The sequence below is a fragment of the Oncorhynchus mykiss genome, chromosome 12 (genome assembly GCF_013265735.2).
Source record: "Oncorhynchus mykiss isolate Arlee chromosome 12, USDA_OmykA_1.1, whole genome shotgun sequence".
Lineage (NCBI taxonomy): Eukaryota > Metazoa > Chordata > Actinopteri > Salmoniformes > Salmonidae > Oncorhynchus > Oncorhynchus mykiss.
Genome location: NC_048576.1, coordinates 30,401,619 through 30,423,341, shown reverse-complemented (window position 1 = coordinate 30,423,341; position 21,723 = coordinate 30,401,619). Strand labels below are relative to the sequence as shown.

The following is a 21,723-nucleotide window of genomic DNA, read 5'->3' as shown; positions in this document are numbered from 1 at the left end:
GGAGAATGAGTCCTTTCCTTTATTAAAACTGGTTGAATGAGGGATTTTTATATTGCAGGCCCCTGCAACTCACCACAGGTAAGTTCAATTCCAAAGCAACGGAGAATCACCTGCTTGAAATCTAATTGTCCGGGTCATTTTAGAATTTCTTTGTGGAATAAACTAACATTTAGTAAATTATTACAATTTTTTTTCAACTGCAAACCAAATACATAAATATGCTGATACCAAAATATGTTTTAATTTCAAAAGTTTTCTGGGATTTGTTTTTTCATTATTTCCAAAAAGTGCAAGGGTGCAAATATTTTTGGCTAGACAGTAAATGCAAAATATTTGGACATGTATCAAGTGTATGCAGAAGGGAATAATATTCTGTGCCAGCTGAGATTATATACTGCAACATTGGTGGCAAACATATGCCTGATTTCCCGGATTGCCCTGTTAGGGTGAAGGAGACAGGTGGCAAGAGTAAGGGCTTTCCAGCGTGTCTCCTATCTGGAGGCGGTGAGAAGATTTGAAGGAGCGTGAGAAGACAGTGATAACTGAGCCTACACAAGTGAACGTTTCTCGGATACCAAGGAATCCTGATATATTACATGTGAAATATATTGCATGTTGATTTTGTAGTATATTTTTGCTGATAAACTACACAGCACACACGAAGATGAAATCTGAGAAATTGAAGTCATTGTGAGTGCAGCAGAACACATTGGAACTCAATGTGTTAACATCCGATACATTGCAAGAAATCCTGACAAATGATGTTCCGCCCTCACAGGTGCCTGTGTAGGGATGTGACTGAAGGAAGTGACCGTTTTGTATGTAATTTTATGTGTCTATTTTTGTATTTTGTATGATTTCGTTGTCGTTTTTCCCCTTCCTACATTGGATATTTTTCTATAGTGTACCACCCCTACAGTAGGTGGCGGCATGCACCTCTAGGATTGTTTGCGGACCGCCATAATACTGCGGGAAGAAGACATCCTGTTGCAGCTGAGCCCAGACAGCCATGACTAGCAGTGCTTTTGCTTTGATCTGTATACTGTGCAGTCTTTTTCTCCGCATCCTCAGTCCTGTTGAAGTTTGTGAGCACAGCCCTGCAACTAATTATTCATCAGCGCAGCTAAGGTTAGCGCATACATTCGTGTGTGAATTTCAGATAAAAGTATATTGCTGGTAAGACAAAGACAGAATGACCTGGTACAACGGCAACATTAGCTAATTAATTTATCCACTGGATCAATTGTACTGTTGTATAAACTGACGCCCAGGCAAATAGCTTGTTTGTTTTGCCAGTGTATGTTTTACCACAGGCACTCTTGGGTTTGACTGCCACTGAATTGAATGTGAAGTGTGGAGGGATTAAAATATCACAAAGTTAAGTGATAGACTGGACTGCTCACAGAAAGTTTTATGTCGTGGCAGACGCAGTGTTGATTCAAGGTTTCTTGCCAATTTAAAGTTTTTCAATTGTATCAACAATCGCAACCTCGAACAAGGCGTTTACATTTTCAGAGAAAAGACAGCAATGGAAGGGTGGAAGAGTCACGTGCGCGCTAGACTGTTCCAGAGAGATTGTACACAAAAGGACCCCTTCAGTGGTATCTTTAACACCTGTAAGTTGTCGGAGATATCTGTGTATTGATGACATTTGAATCATTAATTCTTTGACAACATATTGTGATTGTCTCTTTTCAGTGTCCGAGCTAGCGGAACAGCTTGATTTACGGGATACACTTTGGGATGAGGTACAGAGACCCAGGTAGGACAATGGCAACACCTAGGGAAAATGCTGAGTTTTACAAATGTGTTGCAAACAATTATTTGAAGACTATTCTCTAATGATATGTCAATATTTTCCACAGTTCTGAAGGAGATGTTGGGCTGACGGTTGACCACAGAGAACTATACCTCCAGCTCAGAGAGAGTGAACATATAACAGAAAAGGTGACTTAAAATGATCTTACTGGATTCAGTCACAATTTTCAAGATTATTGTGCACTTTTTCACAAGTTGTGGAAAGGGAGGTGTGTATGTGTGATACTGCTACATTAAGGTTCTACGTCATCCGATCAGTTGGATTCTCTGATGTCTTGTGCTGCTTCTGGCAACCCCAGCCCTCACATAGATTACTCACATAATAGCCTTGTACACAGGTGAGTGATTGTTTATCATATTTTTGACCTGCTCTTACTAGTCCAATCTTCTTCTCCTCTTATTCCTCCCCAGCTCTCTCAGACAGTCTCTGACCTGACCACTGTCATGTACCTGAAAGATGCTGAGCTCCAATACTGCCACTCACAGTAAGTGATCAACCAATAAGATCTGTTTATACATTAATGTTATGGTACAGTAGTCTATATGGTTTAATAATGCATCCATGAAATGTTCTACAAAGATGAGGCATGAAACTGAGGCATAAGTTGTGAGGTTGTCTAATGTCTTGTCTGATATAAGCTTACATAGACTCCTGTCACCATCTTCTATTAGAGTCTCCCGCTATCGGAAGGAAGCTGTCACTCAAGCCAGGGAGGCCAACCTTCTGCAGGCCAGCCTATCAGAGTTTGAGTTTGCATTGGCGAGCCAATCAAAGGAGTTGGCAGCCCTGCGGTTGGAGCAGCGGGAGCTGAAGGAGGGGCTTGCAGCGGCCTGGAGAGAGAAAGAAGAGCTTCTGGAGCGATGGATGGATGAGAAGAAGGAGGAGGCGGAGAGGGTGAACAGGCACAATGACACACAGGAAAGGTGATAGACCAATGGTTCTGGACTTAGTTTGAATATTTTATTTTGAAAATGTATTTTCCCATCTAAATTCAACCCCTATCATATAAACTAATATGTATAAAGGGTTGGGGCTAAGAGAAGTGGTGGTGTTCAGTACTGGACTTAGACATAGGTACAGTATTTTAATGCTTTTACTCACCAGGTGGCATCGTTTCACCCGGCGACTCAACAAGCATCACCGTAGAGAGATGCTGCGACCAGGTGAGCAGACCAACTCCTGGACGACTGGTAGGCCTACAACTGAACCAGCAACCACCATACAGAGTAAGACTTCCAATGGCCTCAAATGATCCTCATTGGGTGGTAGCTATTGTAGATCTTTATGCATACTCTAATCACAGTGATATACAGTGCCTTCTGAAAGTATTCAGACCCCTTGACTTTTTAAATGTTTTTGTTACGTTGGCCTTATTTTACAATTGATTTAAATAGCTTTTTTCAATCTCCACACAATACCCCATAATGACAAAGCAAAACATTTTTTATACATTTTTGCTAATTTATAATAATAAAAAACCCTGAAATCTCACATTTAAGTATTCAGACCCTTTACTCAGTACTTTGTTGAATCACCTTTTAGCAGTTTCTACAGCCTCGAGTCTTCTTCGGTATGATGCTACAGGCTTGGCACACCTGTATTTAGGGAGTTTCTCCCATTCTTCTCTACAGATCCTCTCAAGATTTGTCAGGTTGGATGGGGAGCGTTGCTGCACAGTTATTTTCAGGTCTCTCCAGAAATGGTAGATCGGGTTCAATTCCAGGCTCTGGTTGGGCCACTCAAGGACATTCAGAGACTTGTCCCGAACCCACTCCTCCTTGGCTGTGTGCTTAGGGTCGTTGTCCTGTTGGAAGGTGAACCTTCATCCCAGTCTGAGAACCTGCTCCAGAGTGCTCAGGACTTCATCAAGGATCTCTCTACTTTGCTTTGTTCATCTTTGCCTTGATCCTGACTAGTCTCCCAGTCCCTGCTGCTGAAAAACATCCCCACAGAATGATGTTGCCACCACAATGCTTCACTGTAGGGACGGTGCCAGGTTTCCTCCGGACGTGATGCTTGGCATTCAGGCCAAATATTTCGATCTTGGTTTCATCAGACCAGAGAATCTTGTTTCTCATGGTCTGTCTTTAGGTGCCTTTTGGCAGACTCCAAGCGGGCTGTCATGTGCCTTTTACTGAGGAGTGGCTTCCGTCTGGCCACTCACCATAAAGGCCTGATTGGTGGAGTGCTGCGGAGATGGTTGTCCTTCTGGAAGGTTCTCCCATCTCTACAGAGGAACTCTAAAGCTCTGTCAGTGACCATTGGGTTCTTGGTCACCTCCCTGACCAAGGCCCTTCTTCCCCGATTACTCAGTTTGGCTGGGCGGCCAGCTCTAGGAAGAGTCTTGATGGTCCCAAACTTATTTGATTTAAGAATGATGGTGGCCACTGTGTTCTAGGGGACCTTCAATGCTGCAGACATATTTTGGTACCCTTTCCCAGATCTGTGCCTCGACAAAATCATGTCCCTGAGCTCTACGGACAATTCCTTCGACCTCATGGCTTTGTTTTTGCTGTGACATTCACTGTCAACTGTGGGACCTTTTACAGACAGTTGTGTGCCTTTCCAAATCATGGCCAATCAATTGAATTTACCACAGGTGGACTCCAAACAAGTTGTAGAAACATCAAGGATGATCAATAGAAACAGGGTGCACCTGAACTCAATTTGAGTTTCATAGCAAAGGGTCTGAAGTTATGTAAATTATTATTATATGATTTTTTTTTTTTATACATTTGGTCAAATTTCTAAACCTGTTTTTGCTTTGTCTTTATGGACTGCAGGTAGCCTAGTGGTTAGAGCGTTATGCCAGTAACTGAAAGGTTGCTAGATTGAATCCCAGAGCTGACAAGGTATAAATCTGTCATTCTGCCCCTGAACAAGGCAGTTAACCCACTGTTCCTAGGCCGTCATTGTAAAATAAGAATTTGTTCTTAACTGACTTGCCTAGTTAAACAAAGGTTAAATTTAAAAAATGTGGTATTGTGTGTAGATTGCTGAGATGTATTTATTTAATCCATTTTTAGAATAAGGCTAAAACAGAACCTTTTGTTTAAGTCAGGGGTTCTGAATACTTTCCCGAAAGCATTGTATGTTGTGACGTGTGCTTAACTGTCCCACTGTCCATTCTCCTGAAACACACAGCAGTGGCAGGCACACTCTTGTGTCCCAACTAATGTCAATGTCTGCTTTGATCAGAGGAGGGTGGTGCACACTGCCCAGGATGGACCTTGACCTTTAATCCCAAAAGCCTCCTGTACTGAAACACTCCTTCCTGTAAGACACACTGAAAAAACTAGACCTTGAATGTGACTTTTTTGTGTGTATACATTGAAGGATATTTGAATGTGGGCTTTTAATCAATACTGTTGTGAATTTCAGATACGGTATGTATAGGCTTGTAAATTAGTACCCAAGACCTAACTCAATGTTTTCAAATACCATGAGAATAAAGTAACTGTTCAGTCATTTTTCACTAAAACACCTCTGTCCTGTGATTGCAATGCTTCCTGCTTTTGTTTGACTGTCTTTTGAAAAAGTCACTCGCTGTCTCAGAGGAGCAAAGTAGGTACGTGTCAGTGGCACTAAGACCCAAATGGTGAATCACGTGATCTTGATTAAAACATTGACTGCCTACTGTGCAAATCAAATTGAACTCTAACATTGTTGATAAAGAAATTGCACTTTGAGCTTCTGACAAGGAAGTCATGACCATTTTTGGATACTGTATCTTGTCAATTGCTCGAATAACTTCACTTCTGTCTGTGGATGTGAGACTTAGTAGAAAGTACAAACAATTTACAACAGAATTTAGGTTAATTCACTTTGCCTTTAATAAAAAACTTAAAATTCTGAAAAACAAATGGCAAACAATTTTTTCCTTAAATGATTGAGAATAATCATGGTAATGACACAGTAATAATATTCATTGTTTCCTGTCATGTTCCACCAAAATCATATCAGCATCCTTCCTGTAGACATTATGGCACTCAGCTCAGTGGCAACACTTTTAAATATTCACATTTAGCAGAGCTGTGAACAGGTACCCCATAGAAGCAAAACAACAGTTCATAGCACTGCTGAAAAATATGCTCCATTGGTACTGCTGTTGCACTGCCAAGGTGATGCTGAATCTCAAACTGACCCATAGCTAGCCCTGTCACTACACACTTCTCGGATTAGATAGGTATCGCTATTATGGTAATTGCGTCACCCTGCCTTCTGATTGGTTAGTTTGAATTTTCCTACATTTCATACACCTATCCAGTCCTTTCAGTGCCAATGGAGGAGATGATGATTTGGAATTTAGCACAGGAGTGAAATCTGATCGAGAAATTATTCTAAAATACTCATGCTCTTAGACCATGTGCAAGTGTCTGTCTGAGCGAAATGGGGAAGTGAACGTCTTGCTGCTGCATTGAGGCGGACTATAAGGAGTATCCCTAGGCCCTTCAAACTCAACTATGGACCCCGAAGCCAGTGCCACTGCTTGTTTTCATTGTTCCCTTTTAATCAGGGACTGATTTAGACCTGGTACACCAGGCAGGTGCAATTAATTATCAGGTAGATCACAAAACCAGCAGGCTACAGACCTCGTAGGGGTAAGAGTTGAATACGCGTGCCCTAGGCTTTACAGTGAGGGTCCAGATTGTGCACATTTACTTAAGTGGTAGTGTATAGTCTGTCCTCATATTGCAGAAGAGGGTGAATCAAACTTCCTCTAAAACATGTTTTTTTACAGAATGGATGACATGGTAGAATTTCAGAGGAATGAAAAGATGGGGCAGATGAAAGGTGTCAGTCTGTTTTCCCTTCTCTCCCCTCTTAAGCAGGTACTCAACTTTGTTTTATATCAATACTTGACCAAGGTGATCAATATTTGTACAAATACTTATTTAAATCATTATTGGTGGAAAAATGATATAAAGCCCGCTTCCTTTTTAATGGCACTATTTCTTCCTCGGTGTGAACAGCCATGACATTTCAATCAGTCAGCATCGCCATGGCACAACATTAAGTCACCATTTACATGGTGCTGTGTTTGCCACCCCCCAAATGAACACTGAGTGACATCAGGATCTTTTCAGCAGACCACGAGGCCACCACATGCCTTCATTCCACTGTGTGTGTGATATATATTTATTATATACATATTATATACACACACACACACACACACACACGTGAGCTCTAGCAGTCGTCGTCCTTGTCGTCAGCCATTCCTTTGAGCCGCAGGCGAGCAAAGTCCTCGAACACAAAGTCGTCGTCTTGGGAGAAACTACTGCAGGACGAGAAGCAACAAGGAAACATGGAGTGTTTTAGATCTGACGGAATAGTCTTAGGGTCTCTGATCATAGTAAAGCAGCAGTGCTTACAATGGCCAGACAGACCAGAAGAATACTCACTTTGTTTCAAATTCTATCAGGTTGGTGTCGATGGGAGGGTCCGAATCCGGCACAGCTGTTAGAACACACATATAATGAAATGTCAGCGTGACGTCACCATGGGAACAGCTTAGTGTCTCCATGGCAACTTACAGGCAGGAAATACCAGAGTGAGATGATGTATTTGAGGGGCTTGTGTATGTGAGGGACTGTTGTCCAGGGCTGAACTAAACTACTGACAAATATTTCACAAGACTGTGTCCATTTTCAAACCCTTTTCAGACACTGCATAGGCCTAGTAGAAGTTTCCACTACACAATTCACTGCTTCCCAATCAGTCTAAAAAAAAGCAAGCTTCGAAAGTACCCATCTTCCGCTCTTAATTTGAACTGATCTAAATGTTTGGCTATGTGAATGTAATATGGAAGAATATGGCGGAAGCTTGTCAGAGAGGATTTGTTCAACTCTCAATTCAGTGCAAATGAAGGGAAGGAGAAGAGAGGAACTGAGATGCATCCAAAGTACTAAGATAAATCCTTGATAGTGGACTTCTGGAGAGGTGGTAGAAGTCTGTAGGTACCTGACTGTGGGCGGGATATGGGCAGTTCTGTGGGTTTAGGGTGCATTAAGACGAAGGGCAGCTCCACCGACACATCTCTGGAAATGCACAGAATATAAACAAGATCCATTGATTACATAGGATCAATAATATGCATGTCAATCAATAACAATTTGATTGTTATTCTATGGAAACAGCCATATGTACAGTACCAGTCAAAAGTTTGGACACCTACTCATTCAAGAGCTTTTCAATATTTTTACTGTTTTCTACATTGTAGAATAATAGTGAAGACATCGAAACTATTAAATTACCCATATGGAATCTTGTAGTAACCAAAACAAGTGTTAAATCAAAATATATTTTATATGAGATTCTTCAAAGTAGCCACCCTTTTCCTTGATGACAGCTTTGCACACTTGGCATTCTCTCAACCAGCTTCATCTGGAATGCTTTTCCAACAGTCTCAAAGGAGAACCCACATATGCTGAGCAATTGTTGGCTGCTTTTCCTTCTCTCTGCGGTCCGACTCATCCCAAACCATCTCAATTGGGTTGAGGTCGGGTGATTGTGGAGACCAGGTCATCTGATGCAGCACTCCATCACTCTCCTTGGTCAAATAGACCTTCCACAGCCTGGAGGTGTGTTGGGTCATTGTCCTGTTGAAAAACAAATGATAGTCACACTAAGCGCAAACCAAATGGGATGGCGTATTGCTGCAGAATGCTGTGGTAGCCTTGCTGGTTAAGTGTGCCTTGAATTCTAAATAAATCACTGATAGTGTCACCATCAAAGCACCCCCACACCTCCATGCTTCACGGTGGGAAACCACACATGGAACCAAAAATCTCACATTTGGACTCATCAGACCAAATAACAGATTTCCACCAGTCTAATGTCCATTGCTCATGTTTCTTGGCCCAAGCACGTCTCTTCTTCTTATTGGTGTCCTTTAGTAGTGGTTTCTTTGCAGCAATTCGACCATGAAAGCCTGATTCAAGCAGTCTTCTCTGAATTGATGTTGAGATGTCTGTTACTTGAACTCTGTGAAGCATTTATTTGGGCTGCAATTTCTGAGGCTGGTCCTCATGAGAGCCAGTATCATCATAGCGCTGGATGGTTTTTGTTTTCCCCTTGACGAAACGTTCAAAGTTCTTAATTTTCCGGAATGACTGACCTTCATGTCTTAAAATAACGATGGACTGTTGTTTCTCTTTGCTTATTTGAGCTGTTCTTGCCATAAAATGGACTTGGTCTTTTACCAAATAGGGCCATCTTCTGTATACCACCCCTACCTAGTCACAACCCAACTGATTGGCTCAAATGCATTAAGAAGGAAAGAAATTCCACAAATTAACAAGGCACACCTGTTAATTGAAATGCATTCCAGGTGACCTCATGTACCTCATGAAGCTCATTGAGAGAATGCGAAGAGTGTGCAAAGTTGTCATCAACGCAAAGTGTGGCTACTTTGAAGAATCTCAAATAAATTTTGATTTGTTTAACACTTTTTTGGTTACTACATGATTCCATATGTGTTATTTCATAGTTTTGATGTCTTATACTATTATTCTACAATGTAGAAAATCGTTTAAAAAAAAAAAAGAAACTGGAATGAGTAGGTGTCCAAAATGTTGACTGCTACTGTACATGATGATGATATACTATTGCACCATGAATAATCCAATATCTGACAGGAAACAACCCATAGGAAATAGTGATTCGTGAAATGTTTGATCAGTGAAGGGGGAAATAAAGCACATCAACCCTCCTCTGCTGTCAATTGTTTTTCTCACCCAATTGGAACTCTTCCGTGCTGGGTTGCACTTTATTTTACCAAAGTTTTTTTTTTAGTAATATACAATGAATTGCCGTAAATCAAAGCCTAAACACCAAGATGTGCAGTGTTATTATATTCAAGCTTCATTACCCTCAACACTGCATTGATAACTCAGCATGGAATTATGAGTGTGGCTTTGCGCAACAGCCTTATGAAACCTCACACCATCCTTAGGGTTAGGACCCTGTGACTCAGAAAGGTAGAAGACTGGGACGGCTGCAGTTATAAAGGATCTTAGCAGGTGAGATTTGACACACACAATAGCTGGTATGTAAAATCATCACACTCACACACACTTAAGAGGCACAGATGGCGATAGGGCATAAGATCACCACACACAGATGGCGGTGGGGAGTAAGATCACCACACACACGCAGGTGGCGGCTGGGATATCATATTACCTTTCTAACACGCCACTCAGCAGCCTGACACGACCCAACGCAGGAGCAGACGCACGGATGGAGAGAGAGATGCACAGACGGGCGGACAAACACAGGAGGGGAGAGACGAGCCACAGGAGGGGAGAGACGAGCCACAGGAGGGGAGAGACGAGCCACAGGAGCGGAGAGACGAGCCACAGGAGGGGAGAGACGAGCCACAGGAGGGGAGAGACGAGCCACAGGAGCGGAGAGACGAGCCACAGGAGGGGAGAGACGAGCCACAGGAGGGGAGAGACGAGCCACAGGAGGGGAGAGACGAGCCACAGGAGGGGAGAGATGAAATGAGGCGAGAACTCAAAACCAAGGCAACCGCAACCGAGAGGGGAGACGACAAAGCATGGCGACTAGTGAGGGTCTGGCAGACGTGGTTACAGAGTTTATACACGCGTTGGAGTGGCAGAGTATCAAAAGTGTTTGTGTGTATGAGGCAGGAGGGAGTGTAAATGTGTTTTTGAGTATGTGCTTGTCTGTGTTTGTAGAATACAGCATGTCTTTGGTCAGTAAAAGTTTGTGGGTGTGTGAGGACCTGCACATAATACACCATGCATATTAATATTGACCACTGACTCCTGTAGAACTCACCCTCCACGAGATATTACCAGTTTGACTTTGACCCTGTAGGACACCAGGATTCCAAGAACCTCCTTGTTAGTCACATCCTTAACACTGAAACACACACACACAAGCGAAAGAAAGAATGATGAAAAAGGTTCTCGGTAAGGAATGGGTTCTTGCATCTTCTAGGGTGCTGTGCTCAAACATAAATCACAATGCATTTACGAGCTCAACCTCTACCCTAGCATGTGTATGTAAACTTGTAGGGTGGCCAAGTTAGAGTGTGTGTGTGGTGTGTGATATCTCGCATAGTGAGGGCTAGTGAGTGTTCTTGTTATCTAACATGGTCCTGGATGCCAGACTACAGCGTTTGTGTGAGTGTGCGTCGGTCATCGTCAACACAGTGCTGGAGGACAGGTGTGTGTGTGTACATGTGTACGTGCGGGTCAACATACATGGTGCTGGAGGCCAGGTTGGTGTCCTCGTGTTTGAGCTTTCCGTCCAGGGCTAGGCCTCTCTTCTCTCGGTTCTTGTCTAGCGTGGGTGTGAGGGTGTACACCTTACAGAACGTAGAGCTAGACGACACCTGGTCACTGGGGAGAGGAACACACACTTATCAGCACACCTGGGCCATAACTGGAATTTCAATAGATCTGGACAATATTATATTATACAATAAGGTATGGGAAAAGATCACACGCTAGACATTATTAAGAGAGATGTCTTGGAAGCCTGAAAAAGGATCAATGGAATCATGTATAAAAGGAAAGGCAAAGGAGAAATAAAGTAACAAGAGATGTAGGCATAATAGTCAGGTAAAATACTCACTCTGCCTCCACCTGAGCCACTGGACACTTGTACTGAGCCGTACTGAACAGACAGATATCAGCATACTGTCGCACTAGAGAGCGAGGGTTAGAAAGAGTTAACCACACACACACAAAAACGGAATGAAGAGTGAATAGAGCCTAGAGTCATAAAAAAACAATTGATGAAACTTTGATTAAAGACGGGTAAACAGGTACCTGAGATTTTGAGTCTTTTGACAGTCTTGGTGGAGTTGTTGGTGACATGAACGTTCACGCTGATGGGTTCTCCATGGTAGTAGAGCTCTTTATCCAGAGAGGCCTCCAGGTGTAGTGAGCGGTCCGACATGAGGAAGCTCCGTGTGGTCTCCACCATGGGCTGAGGTCCAGGCTTCTCTGGGGCATACTGCACCTTACGGATCACCAGCCGCACAGAGTTCCTACACAACACACACGTTATTCTTTACAGATCACCACCTTTGCTGACTAACTAAAAACACACAGAGAATAGACATGCATATCACACACTTTCAAGGACCGCAGACCCTAAACAGCTCCTGCAGAAGACACACACACACAAAGTAAAATGGTTTTCGTACCGTTTGTGAATCTTCTCCTCTATCGATTTGGCACAGAACGCTCTGATCTCAAAGTCAACCCCACATGCCTAAAGAGGGAAAGGTGGAGGACAGGAAAAGAGGAGAGACAGGGACATCAATTATAGAATAGGCATTATTAGTGTGATGTGGGTCTGAATTGTTGACTCTACAGGCATGAAAATTCCTACGTTTAGATAGGAGTCATATATTATAATGTGTACGTTTGCATAAAGTGATGCTGAAGCTTCTGTACCTTCCCTGTGTCCTCTGGTCCTGGCTGTAAGGTGACTGAGCACGGCAGGTTCTGAGGAATCTGAAACAGACACACAGTTGTGCCATATTGTTGGTATTATTTTACAGGCTCAAAGTATATGTGTGTGTGTGTGTCAGTCAGACCTGGGTTCATACACACAATACTTTCCAAGTGTATTTCCAAATACATTCCAATATTCAACACTATTTAAATACCGAAATCATGGATGGGCAACTGGCTGCACGCAGGCCGCAGACCAATTCAAAATAAAATACTTTAAATATAAATAATAATAAAAACATTGATAGTTAGAATAATAGAATACACAATGTGCAATTTTCAAAATTTGGTTGTGCATCATCAGTCACTAATTTTTGGGGGATTTGTAAGTTAGCTGGCCGCTAGACTATCTAAACTTGTAGTAAGCATGATCTAATTACTGACCAGCGCGAGGCCCATTGATCATCAGTTATCATTTAAAAACTGCAAACATTTGCCTCCACCCTATGGCAAAGTGTATGTGGCCCCCACCCCTATCAACATTGCCCATCCCTGCACTAAATAGTATTTGAACCCAGGTCTGGTGCGTGTGGGTGTCTTCTTGACTCACAGTGAAGTAGAAGGGGTGTGCCTGCTGGCCCAGTTTCTTCAGTAGTCTCTCCTGCAGGCGGCTGTTGGCTTTGCGTTCCTCTGCGATGGGGGGGAAGGCCTGGAAGGTGGAGATGTACAGATCTTTCCGGAAAGACAGGCCCAGCACGTCCAGGTCCTCACGGCCGTAGCGGAACGCACACGTCAGGGTCACAAACACTGGGGAGGAGGGATTTGAAGAGGGTGATATCAAATGTCAAACAATTGAGGAGACAAAACAGTGTAGAGAACAAGGAAGACGCCATACCTTTCCTGTCTTTCAGATACTCAGGATCCACTAGGATCACACCATCTGTAAGAAAGAAAAATGTAAAGAGGTGAGGTTTTGATGAGACAATATTAATTGTTTGAAACACTAATTGCAAACACAAGAATTTGGTTTTAGGAGTGATCATCAGATTCCTCGCTCCCCCATTGCCGACCCCTCGTGACCCCGACTAGGGGGCGCGCCCCCAGTTTGGGAACCACTGCTCTAACCAGTAAATTCATTGATCATCCTACACCTACCGACTGGGTCCACCTGGTCAAGGTGATCCACAAAGTCTCTCTTTCCCAGGTATACTGTGACCTGCAGACAGGAGGGAAGTAGAGGTACTTAGACAAATATATCACAATGAATAACAAAGTCAAGCATCAAAGGATACAACTAAAAATGCAATACTCATGTCCTTTACCTTGCAGTTGGGGCTTGACTTCTTAAAGACTCTGGGAAAGGATAAGGAAGATAGAAAGCGAGAAAGAGATTATCAAGCAGGAAGATCTAGTTTATAACAGGGGGTATTCAACTCTTAACCTAAGAGGTCCGGAGCCTGCTGGGTCTGTTCTACCTGATAACTAATTGCATCCACCTGGTGTCCCAGCTCTAAATCAGTCCCTGATTAGAGGGGAACAATGAAACAAAGCAGTGGAACTGGCTTTGAGGTCCAGAGTTGAGTTTGAGGCCCCTATAAAGTACGGGGTGTGATTTTTACACCTCTGGGCCCAGTTTTTCCAAACTCTTATCTGGATCAGAATGATCCGGACTCTAATCCTCTTTTTTGCTATTCAGGATCAGATCAATCTGGCTGTTGAGAAGATTTTTCCATTCTGATCCATATACCACAACATCAAGATAACAGAATCCGGATTTGATTTTCAATGCTTTGAACAGTCCTACACCTTTCCATCTACTGGACAGGTTGTGATACTACTTCATGCTGTCATAAGGAAACAGAGATGAGTAAACTACATGAATAAAGGTACGTTGATTAAAATAGAGCCTGCAGTAAGTAAATGCGTTTGACACTTGACCACAACTGACCACAAACCTACACTGCGGCCAATTTAACTAAATTAACCTTTGGCTTTCAGATGTTTGAAAGTTTTTACTTTTTACCCCTTATCTCTAGTTACAGTCTTGTCCCATCGCTGTAACTGCCTTATGGACTCGGGAGAGGCGAAGGGCGAGAGTCATGCGTCCTCCGAAACATGACCCTGCCAAGCTGCTCGCTTAATCCAGAAGCCAGCCACACCAATGTGGTGGAGGAAACGCCTTATAACTTGCGACCAATGTCAGCGTGCATGTGCCCGGCCCGCCACAAGGAGTCACTAGAGCGCGATGGGACAAGGACATCCCGGCCAGCCAAACCCTCTCCTAACCCGGATGACGCTGGGTCAATTGTGCGCCGCCTCATGGGTCTCCCAGTAGCGGCCGGTTCCGACATAGCCTGGGATTGAACCCAGGTCTGTAGTGACTGCGATGCAGTGCCTTAGACCACTGCGCCACTCAGGAGTCCCAGGCACCATGTTCTAACCATTGGGAATGTGGCGAGGTGTAACACAGTGTGTGTGTAAGAGGAAAGAGGATATTAACTGGCAAGCATTGAACAACTATTGTCTCTGTCATAAATGAAAATATCTAGATAGAATATCTTTGTATCGAACCTCCCAGTTACTGCCACTGTCTGATAAGGAAGGACAAGTCAACAACTCATTGACAATATGGGAATGAAGGGGGACCACTGACTAGTCTATTTCTGAGCAAGACTAGGGGAGGAAGGTGAATACTCCACTCTTTCCCACCAGTGATGGAGAACATAAGCACACTAGCAGCATAGGGTACTAAGTTTGACTTGTATATTATTTAACCTTAGTGAGTGTGTAGTGGACACAGAGCATGGTGCATTCTCTATATAGACAGCAAGGTTGCCTCCCACAATGTGCTTGATGTTCTGGCTTATAAATCTGTATGATAAAATGTCAGTTTGAAATAGTGGAACTATACTGAACAAAAATATAAACAACATGCAAAAATGTCAGAGATTTTACTGAGTTACAGTTCATATGAGGAAATCAGTAAATTGAAATAAATTCATTAAGCCCTAAATCAATGGATTTTACATGACTGGGAATATACAGTGCCTTGCGAAAGTATTCGGCCCCCTTGAACTTTGCGACCTTTTGCCACATTTCAGGCTTCAAACATAAAGATATAAAACTGTATTTTTTTGTGAAGAATCAACAACAAGTGGGACACAATCATGAAGTGGAACAACATTTATTGGATATTTCAAACTTTTTTAACAATTCAAAAACTGAAAAATTGGGCGTGCAAAATTATTCAGCCCCTTTACTTTCAGTGCATACAAACTCTCTCCAGAAGTTCAGTGAGGATCTCTGAATGATCCAATGTTGACCTAAATGACTAATGATGATAAATACAATCCACCTGTGTGTAATCAAGTCTCCGTATAAATGTACCTGCACTGTGATAGTCTCAGAGGTCCGTTAAAAGCGCAGAGAGCATCATGAAGAACAAGGAACACACCAGGCAGGTCCGAGATACTGTTGTGAAGAAGTTTAAAGCCGGATTTGGATACAAAAAGATTTCCCAAGCTTTAAACATCCCAAGGAGCACTGTGCAAGCGATAATATTGAAATGGAAGGAGTATCAGACCACTGCAAATCTACCAAGACCTGGCCGTCCCTCTAAACTTTCAGCTCATACAAGGAGAAGACTGATCAGAGATGCAGCCAAGAGGCCCATGATCACTCTGGATGAACTGCAGAGATCTACAGCTGAGGTGGGAGACTCTGTCCATAGGACAACAATCAGTCGTATATTGCACAAATCTGGCCTTTATGGCAGAGTGGCAAGAAGAAAGCCATTTCTTAAAGATATCCATAAAAAGTGTTGTTTAAAGTTTGCCACAAGCCACCTGGGAGACACACCAAACATGTGGAAGAAGGTGCTCTGGTCAGATGAAACCAAAATTGAACTTTTTGGCAACAATGCAAAACGTTATGTTTGGCGTAAAAGCAACACAGCTCATCACCCTGAACACTGTCAAACATGGTGGTGGCAGCATCATGGTTTGGGCCTGCTTTTCTTCAGCAGGGACAGGGAAGATGGTTAAAATTGATGGGAAGTTGGATGGAGCCAAATACAGGACCATTCTGGAAGAAAACCCGATGGAGTCTGCAAAAGACCTGAGACTGGGACGGAGATTTGTCTTCCAACAAGACAATGATCCAAAACATAAAGCAAAATCTACAATGGAATGGTTCAAAAATAAACATATCCAGGTGTTAGAATGGCCAAGTCAAAGTCCAGACCTAAATTCAATCGAGAATCTGTGGAAAGAACTGAAAACTGCTGTTCACAAATGCTCTCCATCCAACCTCACTGAGCTCAAGCTGTTTTGCAAGGAGGAATGGGAAAAAATGTCAGTCTCTCGATGTGCAAAACTGATAGACATACCCCAAGCGACTTACAGCTGTAATCGCAGCAAAAGGTGGCTCTACAAAGTATTAACTTAAGGGGGCTGAATAATTTTGCACGCCCAATTTTTCAGTTTTTGATTTGTTAAAAAAGTTTGAAATATCCAATAAATGTCGTTCCACTTCATGATTGTGTCCCACTTGTTGTTGATTCTTCACAAAAAAATACAGTTTTATATCTTTGTTTGAAGCCTGAAATGTGGCAAAAGGTCGCAAAGTTCAAGGGGGCCGAATACTTTCGCAAGGCACTGTAAATATGCATATGTTGTTCACAGACACCTAAAAAAAATGGCCTCAGTGGGCCTCAGGGGTATTCCTGTGCATTCAAATTGCCAACGATAAAATGCAATTGTGTTTGTTGTCGGTAGCTTATGCCTGCCCACACCATAACCCCACCATGGGGCACTCTGTTCATAATTTTGACATCAGTGATTCATTTGAGCCATATCCTTCCGGAACAGGATCCGGCACCTCTCTGTTTTGGACTGTTTCGTTACAGAACATATTTGGCCGGATCCGGTACTTCTCGTGGAATTAAAAATAATTGTCACTTTTTGCAATGTAAAAATTAAAATAAATGCAATCTAAGTTCAATCGAGTTGCCTCTTCGTTAATTCCTCAACCCCGCCTCCCCTCATGCGTTCCGGTACCTCAGAGCTCCCCCATCGTGCGCTCACTTTTTGTTTCCGGCACCTCCCGATTTACAAATGAAGCACTGGTTGACATCAGCAAATCGCTCGCCCACACGACGCCATACACATGGTCTGCACTGCCAAATTCTCTAAAATGACATTGGAGGCGGCTTATAGTAGAGAAATGCACATTCAATTTCTGGCAACAGCTATGGTGGACATTCCTGTAGTTAGCATGCCAATTGCACACTCCCTCAAAACTTGAGACATCTGTGTGACAAAACTGCACATTTTAGAGTAGCCTTTTATTGTCCCCAGCACAAGGTACACCTGTTTAATGATCATGCTATTTAATCAGCTCCTTGATTTGCCACACCTGTCAAGTGGACGGATTATCTTGGCAAAGGAGAAATGCTCACTAACAGGGATGTTAACAAATTTGGGCACAGAATTTGAAAGAAATACGTTTTTTGTGCATTTGGAAAATTTCAGGGATCTTTTATTTCAGCTCATGAAACATGGGACAAAGACTTTAAATGTTGCGTTTATAGGTTTATTCAGTGTACTTCACTGCCTTATCCGCTCATTGCCCACATCCCCCGGATACAAATAGTAGCTAGCAAGCTAGGGTCTGGGTTTCTGAGACTACATGGTGCATATCCCCTTAGCACAGGTCCAGGGTGAATGTGTCTTCTCTGCAAACACTCAGTTTAGATCTCCTTGGCCTAGAGCTCTGCTGTCTCTTCATTTACGAGCCAGTGGTATATTTCATACCTCACCACCAGATATCAGCCAAACCCCACCCCTCAAACACGCCACAGGCCCACTACCTTTTGCCAGTGCTGCTGACGCTTCAGAGACCACAACACAAAAATAATCTATTAACCTGGACTTACTCAACCACAGGACCTTGACCCTAAACACAACCTGACCATTTATTTCAAACTATTGTGAATAAAGGGACTCTGCCCACAGCAGAATAACCAAGGAATTTCAACATCAAATCAATTAATGTCAGTAGTGAATCATGCTGCACAACCACCAACTCTAGTCCACATTATTTAGTCACTTGCAGAAGCCACTGATCCAAAATAACCTAATGGGGAAGTTCAGCTGCTCAGAGTCAGACTGTACATACTGAGGCAGATGCAAGCAGCTGATTACCAAGAGCAAAATACTTTGAAGTGATCAAATGTGTCAGGCAGGCAAGTGTATGAATAGTTGCATGGTAAATTGCCCTGGCTTGATATGGACAGTGCACAGCAGCGGCTTTACAACATCATGCTATATACAGTAACCATCACGTGTATGGCACATATCATCAATAGCTGGACAGACGTGTGTGCTTGTTTGTTTACATTTCCATGCAGGATATTTATAAAATAACAATGTGGGCGATTATGCGTAAAACCTACGTCAAATATACGTCACTGATGAGGGCCAAATAATCATCAACATTCAACACTTGAGTCAAGCAAGAGAAACGACGGCTAATTAATTATACGCTCGTTTACTCAAAACAGCATAGCTATCAATCATATGGTCAGCTCATTTATTCATTTTGAGCTAGCTTGTTGTTGGTGTGAGAGAACTTAACCCACACACCACGCTGGCCATCACGGCTGACCCCACCCTGCAGCTAGCTGTTAGAACATGTTTTTTAAAACTACAAAGATCAAATCGCCATTAGTATGTACAAGGCATTCAAGAGGAAAGCGAAGTCTCCCGCGCGAACAATTCTAGCTAGTTACCGCTGCTAACTAGCTAGGGAACACACGGGTCTACCTGTTTCTGTTTTGTATACTGTAATAAAAACACGGTCAACGAAATGTTACGAGTATAGGAGTTTTGTCTTAATAATCTAGCTACTCTCCAATGTTTCATTAAACAGCTAGGTCCTCTCTTTGCCTTAGTAAATACCAATATGAAGTTGATGCATGTGGAGAAGGCTGAGTAGTCCAATGTCTCGCTAGTTAGCTCAAATGCTAGTGTAACTAGCTCGCTGTACCCTCGCCTCCACACAAGGCACCAGCAAATAAGAGATTGCGGAGGAATTAATCCTTACCTAGTGCCGGCCTTATCCCCCATCTCCTCGACGGGCTTTCGGTAGATGGATGTATTTTTCTTATTTTTTTTCACTTAATTTTATGGTGTCTTTTCTTCCACCCTTGCAAGCTTATTTGCTCTCTAGCGCTAGCAATTTCGCTTCCGCAAAAGCAGGAACTCATCCGATCCGTGCAGCAATAAAGATGCGCTTTTGGGGAAGAGTACTGTAGCATTGCGCAATACCTACGCACTATCAGAAGGCGATACGCCCAAATGGTAGTGCTTTTGGGGATGCAACGTTCAGAGCATTGCAAACATAATTGCAATGTGTAGAACAGAGCTCCTTTCCCCCCCCCTTTTTTTTTTTTTTTTACAATATAGTGAAACATGTCTGTTCTACACTATTATATATGAACATTCTGGAAATAAGTTAAATGTAGATGACAACTATTACATCCTACATTCTAAATTTGATGCCCTCAATCTCACACAAATTATCAATTAACCTACCAGGTACAACCCCAAAACCGTAAACACGGGCACCCTCATAGATATCATCCTAACCAACCTGCCCTCCAAATACACCTCTGCTGTCTTCAACCAGGATCTCAGCGATCATTGCCTCATTGCCTGCGTCCGTAATGGGTCTGCGGTCAAACGACCACCCCTCATCACTGTCAAATGCTCCCGAAAACACTTCAGCGAGCAGGCCTTTCTAATCGACCTGGCCAGGGTATCCTGGAAGGATATCGACCTCATTCCATCAGTAGAGGATGCCTGGTTATTCTTTAAAAGTGCTTTCCTCACCATCTTAAATAAGCATGCCCTATTCAAAAAATTTAGAACCAGGAACATATATAGCCCTAGGTTCACTCCAGACCTGACTGCCCTTGACCAGTACAAAAACATCCTGTGGCGTACCGCATTAGCATCGAATATCCCCCGCGATATGCAACTTTCAGGGAAGTTAGGAACTAATATACACAGGCAGTTAAGAAAGCAAAGGCTAGCTTTTTCAAACATAAATTTGCATCCTGTAGCACACACTCTAAAAAGTTCTGGGACACTAAAGTCCATGGAGAATAAGAGCACCTCCTCCCAGCTGCCCACTGCACTGAGGCTAGGAAACACTGTCACCACCAATAAATCCACGATTACTGAGAATTTCAATAAGAATTTTTCTACGGCTGGCCATGCTTTCCACCTGCCTACCCGTATCCCGGTCAAGAGCCCTGTACCCCCACAGCAACTTGCACATGGCGCCCCCATTTTTCCTTCACCCAAATCCAGATAGTTGATGTTCTGAAAGAGCTGCAAAATCTGGACCCCTACAAATCAGCCGGGATAGACAATCTGGACCCTCTCTTTCTAAAATGATCAGCCGAAATTGTTGCAACCCCTATTACTAGCCTATTCAACCTCTCTTTCATATCGTCTGAGATCCCCAAAGATTGGAAAGCTGCCACGGTCATCCCCCTCTTCAAAGGGGAGACACTCTAGACCCAAACTGCTACAGACCTATATCTATCCTACCTTGCCTTTCTAAGGTCTTCAAAAGCCAAGTTAACAAACAGATCACAGACCATTTCGAATCCCACTGTACCTTCTCCGCTATGCAATCTGGTTTCCGAGCTGGTCATGGGTGCACTTCAGCCACGCTCACGGTCCTAAATTATATCATAACCGCCATCAATAAGAGACAATACTGTGCAGCTCTATTCATCGACCTTGCCAAGGCTTTCCACTCTGTCAATCACCACATTCTTATCGGCAGACTCAACAACCTTGGTTTCTCAAGTGACTGTATCGCCTGGTTCACCAACTACTTCTCAGACAGAGTTCAGTGTGTCAAATCGGAGGGCCTGTTGTCCGGACCTCTAGCAGTCTCTATGGGGGTGCCACAGGGTTCAATCCTCGGGCCGACTCTTTTCTCTGTATACAACAGCGATGTCGCTCTTGCTGCTGGTGATTCCCTGATCCACCTCCACGCAGACAACACCATTCGGTATACTTCTGGCCCTTCTTTGGACACTGTGTTAACTAACCTCCAGACGAGCTTCAATGCAATACAACTCTCCTTCTGTGGCCTCCAACTGCTCTTAAATGCAAGTAAAACTAAATGCATGCTCTTCAACCGATCGCTGCCCACACCTGCCTGCCCGTCACTACTCTGGACGGTTCTGACTTAGAATATGTGGACAACTACAAATGCCTAGGTGTCTGGTTAGACTGTAAACTCTCCTTCCAGACTCACATTAAGCATCTCCAATCCAAAATTTAATCTAGAATCGGCTTCCTATTTCACAACAAAGCATCCTTCACTCATGCTGCCAAACATACCCCTGTAAAACTGACTATCCTACCGATCCTTGACTTCGGGGAT

At 43.1% G+C, this 21,723-nt stretch overlaps 2 protein-coding genes across 9 annotated transcripts; one reads left to right on the top strand and one right to left on the bottom strand.

Moving 5' to 3' along the window:
- Window positions 1-439: 439 nt before the first annotated feature.
- Window positions 440-5,300, top strand: si:ch1073-143l10.2. 7 transcript variants are annotated; one of them, XM_036937379.1, is made up of 9 exons: window positions 440-690; window positions 904-1,128; window positions 1,516-1,616; window positions 1,699-1,762; window positions 1,866-1,947; window positions 2,230-2,303; window positions 2,491-2,742; window positions 2,924-3,045; window positions 4,964-5,300. In XM_036937379.1, exons 2-9 carry the CDS (start codon window positions 1,010-1,012, stop codon window positions 4,993-4,995), a joined length of 846 nt encoding a protein of 281 aa, XP_036793274.1. In that variant the 5' UTR covers window positions 440-690; window positions 904-1,009; the 3' UTR covers window positions 4,996-5,300. The 7 variants fall into 7 exon arrangements, with proteins under 7 accessions (XP_036793274.1, XP_036793276.1, XP_036793275.1 ...); XM_036937381.1 differs by having other exon boundaries at window positions 904-1,176; window positions 5,018-5,300; XM_036937377.1 differs by having other exon boundaries at window positions 441-690; window positions 5,018-5,300.
- Window positions 5,301-5,628: 328 nt separating this feature from the next.
- LOC100335038 (red cell arrestin) lies at window positions 5,629-19,604 on the bottom strand. Of its 2 annotated transcripts, NM_001172094.1 has the most exon segments (15): window positions 6,855-7,100; window positions 7,225-7,279; window positions 7,784-7,860; window positions 10,004-10,027; window positions 10,625-10,708; window positions 11,053-11,190; window positions 11,426-11,498; window positions 11,623-11,843; window positions 12,003-12,070; window positions 12,256-12,315; window positions 12,866-13,062; window positions 13,151-13,195; window positions 13,411-13,471; window positions 13,578-13,608; window positions 19,360-19,401. In NM_001172094.1, coding segments are annotated over 15 exon segments (1,248 nt in total). In that variant the 5' UTR covers window positions 19,383-19,401; the 3' UTR covers window positions 6,855-7,009.
- Between the last annotated feature and the right edge of the window lie 2,119 nt (window positions 19,605-21,723).

Coding starts and splice junctions, on each gene's coding strand:
- LOC100335038 (XM_021622436.2), bottom strand. CDS start 19,382: ATGGGGGATAAGGCCGGCACTAG. Junction 13,609..19,359: donor GGGGATAAGGCCGGCACTAG/GTAAGGATTAAT, acceptor ATCCTTTCCCAG/AGTCTTTAAGAAGTCAAGCC. Junction 12,316..12,865: donor CACACCCCTTCTACTTCACT/GTGAGTCAAGAA, acceptor TGTCTGTTTCAG/ATTCCTCAGAACCTGCCGTG.
- si:ch1073-143l10.2 (XM_036937377.1), top strand. CDS start 1,010: ATGACTAGCAGTGCTTTTGCTTTGATCTGTATACTGTGCAGTCTTTTT. Junction 1,763..1,865: donor GATGAGGTACAGAGACCCAG/GTAGGACAATGG, acceptor TATTTTCCACAG/TTCTGAAGGAGATGTTGGGC. Junction 3,046..5,017: donor ACCAGCAACCACCATACAGA/GTAAGACTTCCA, acceptor TGCTTTGATCAG/AGGAGGGTGGTGCACACTGC.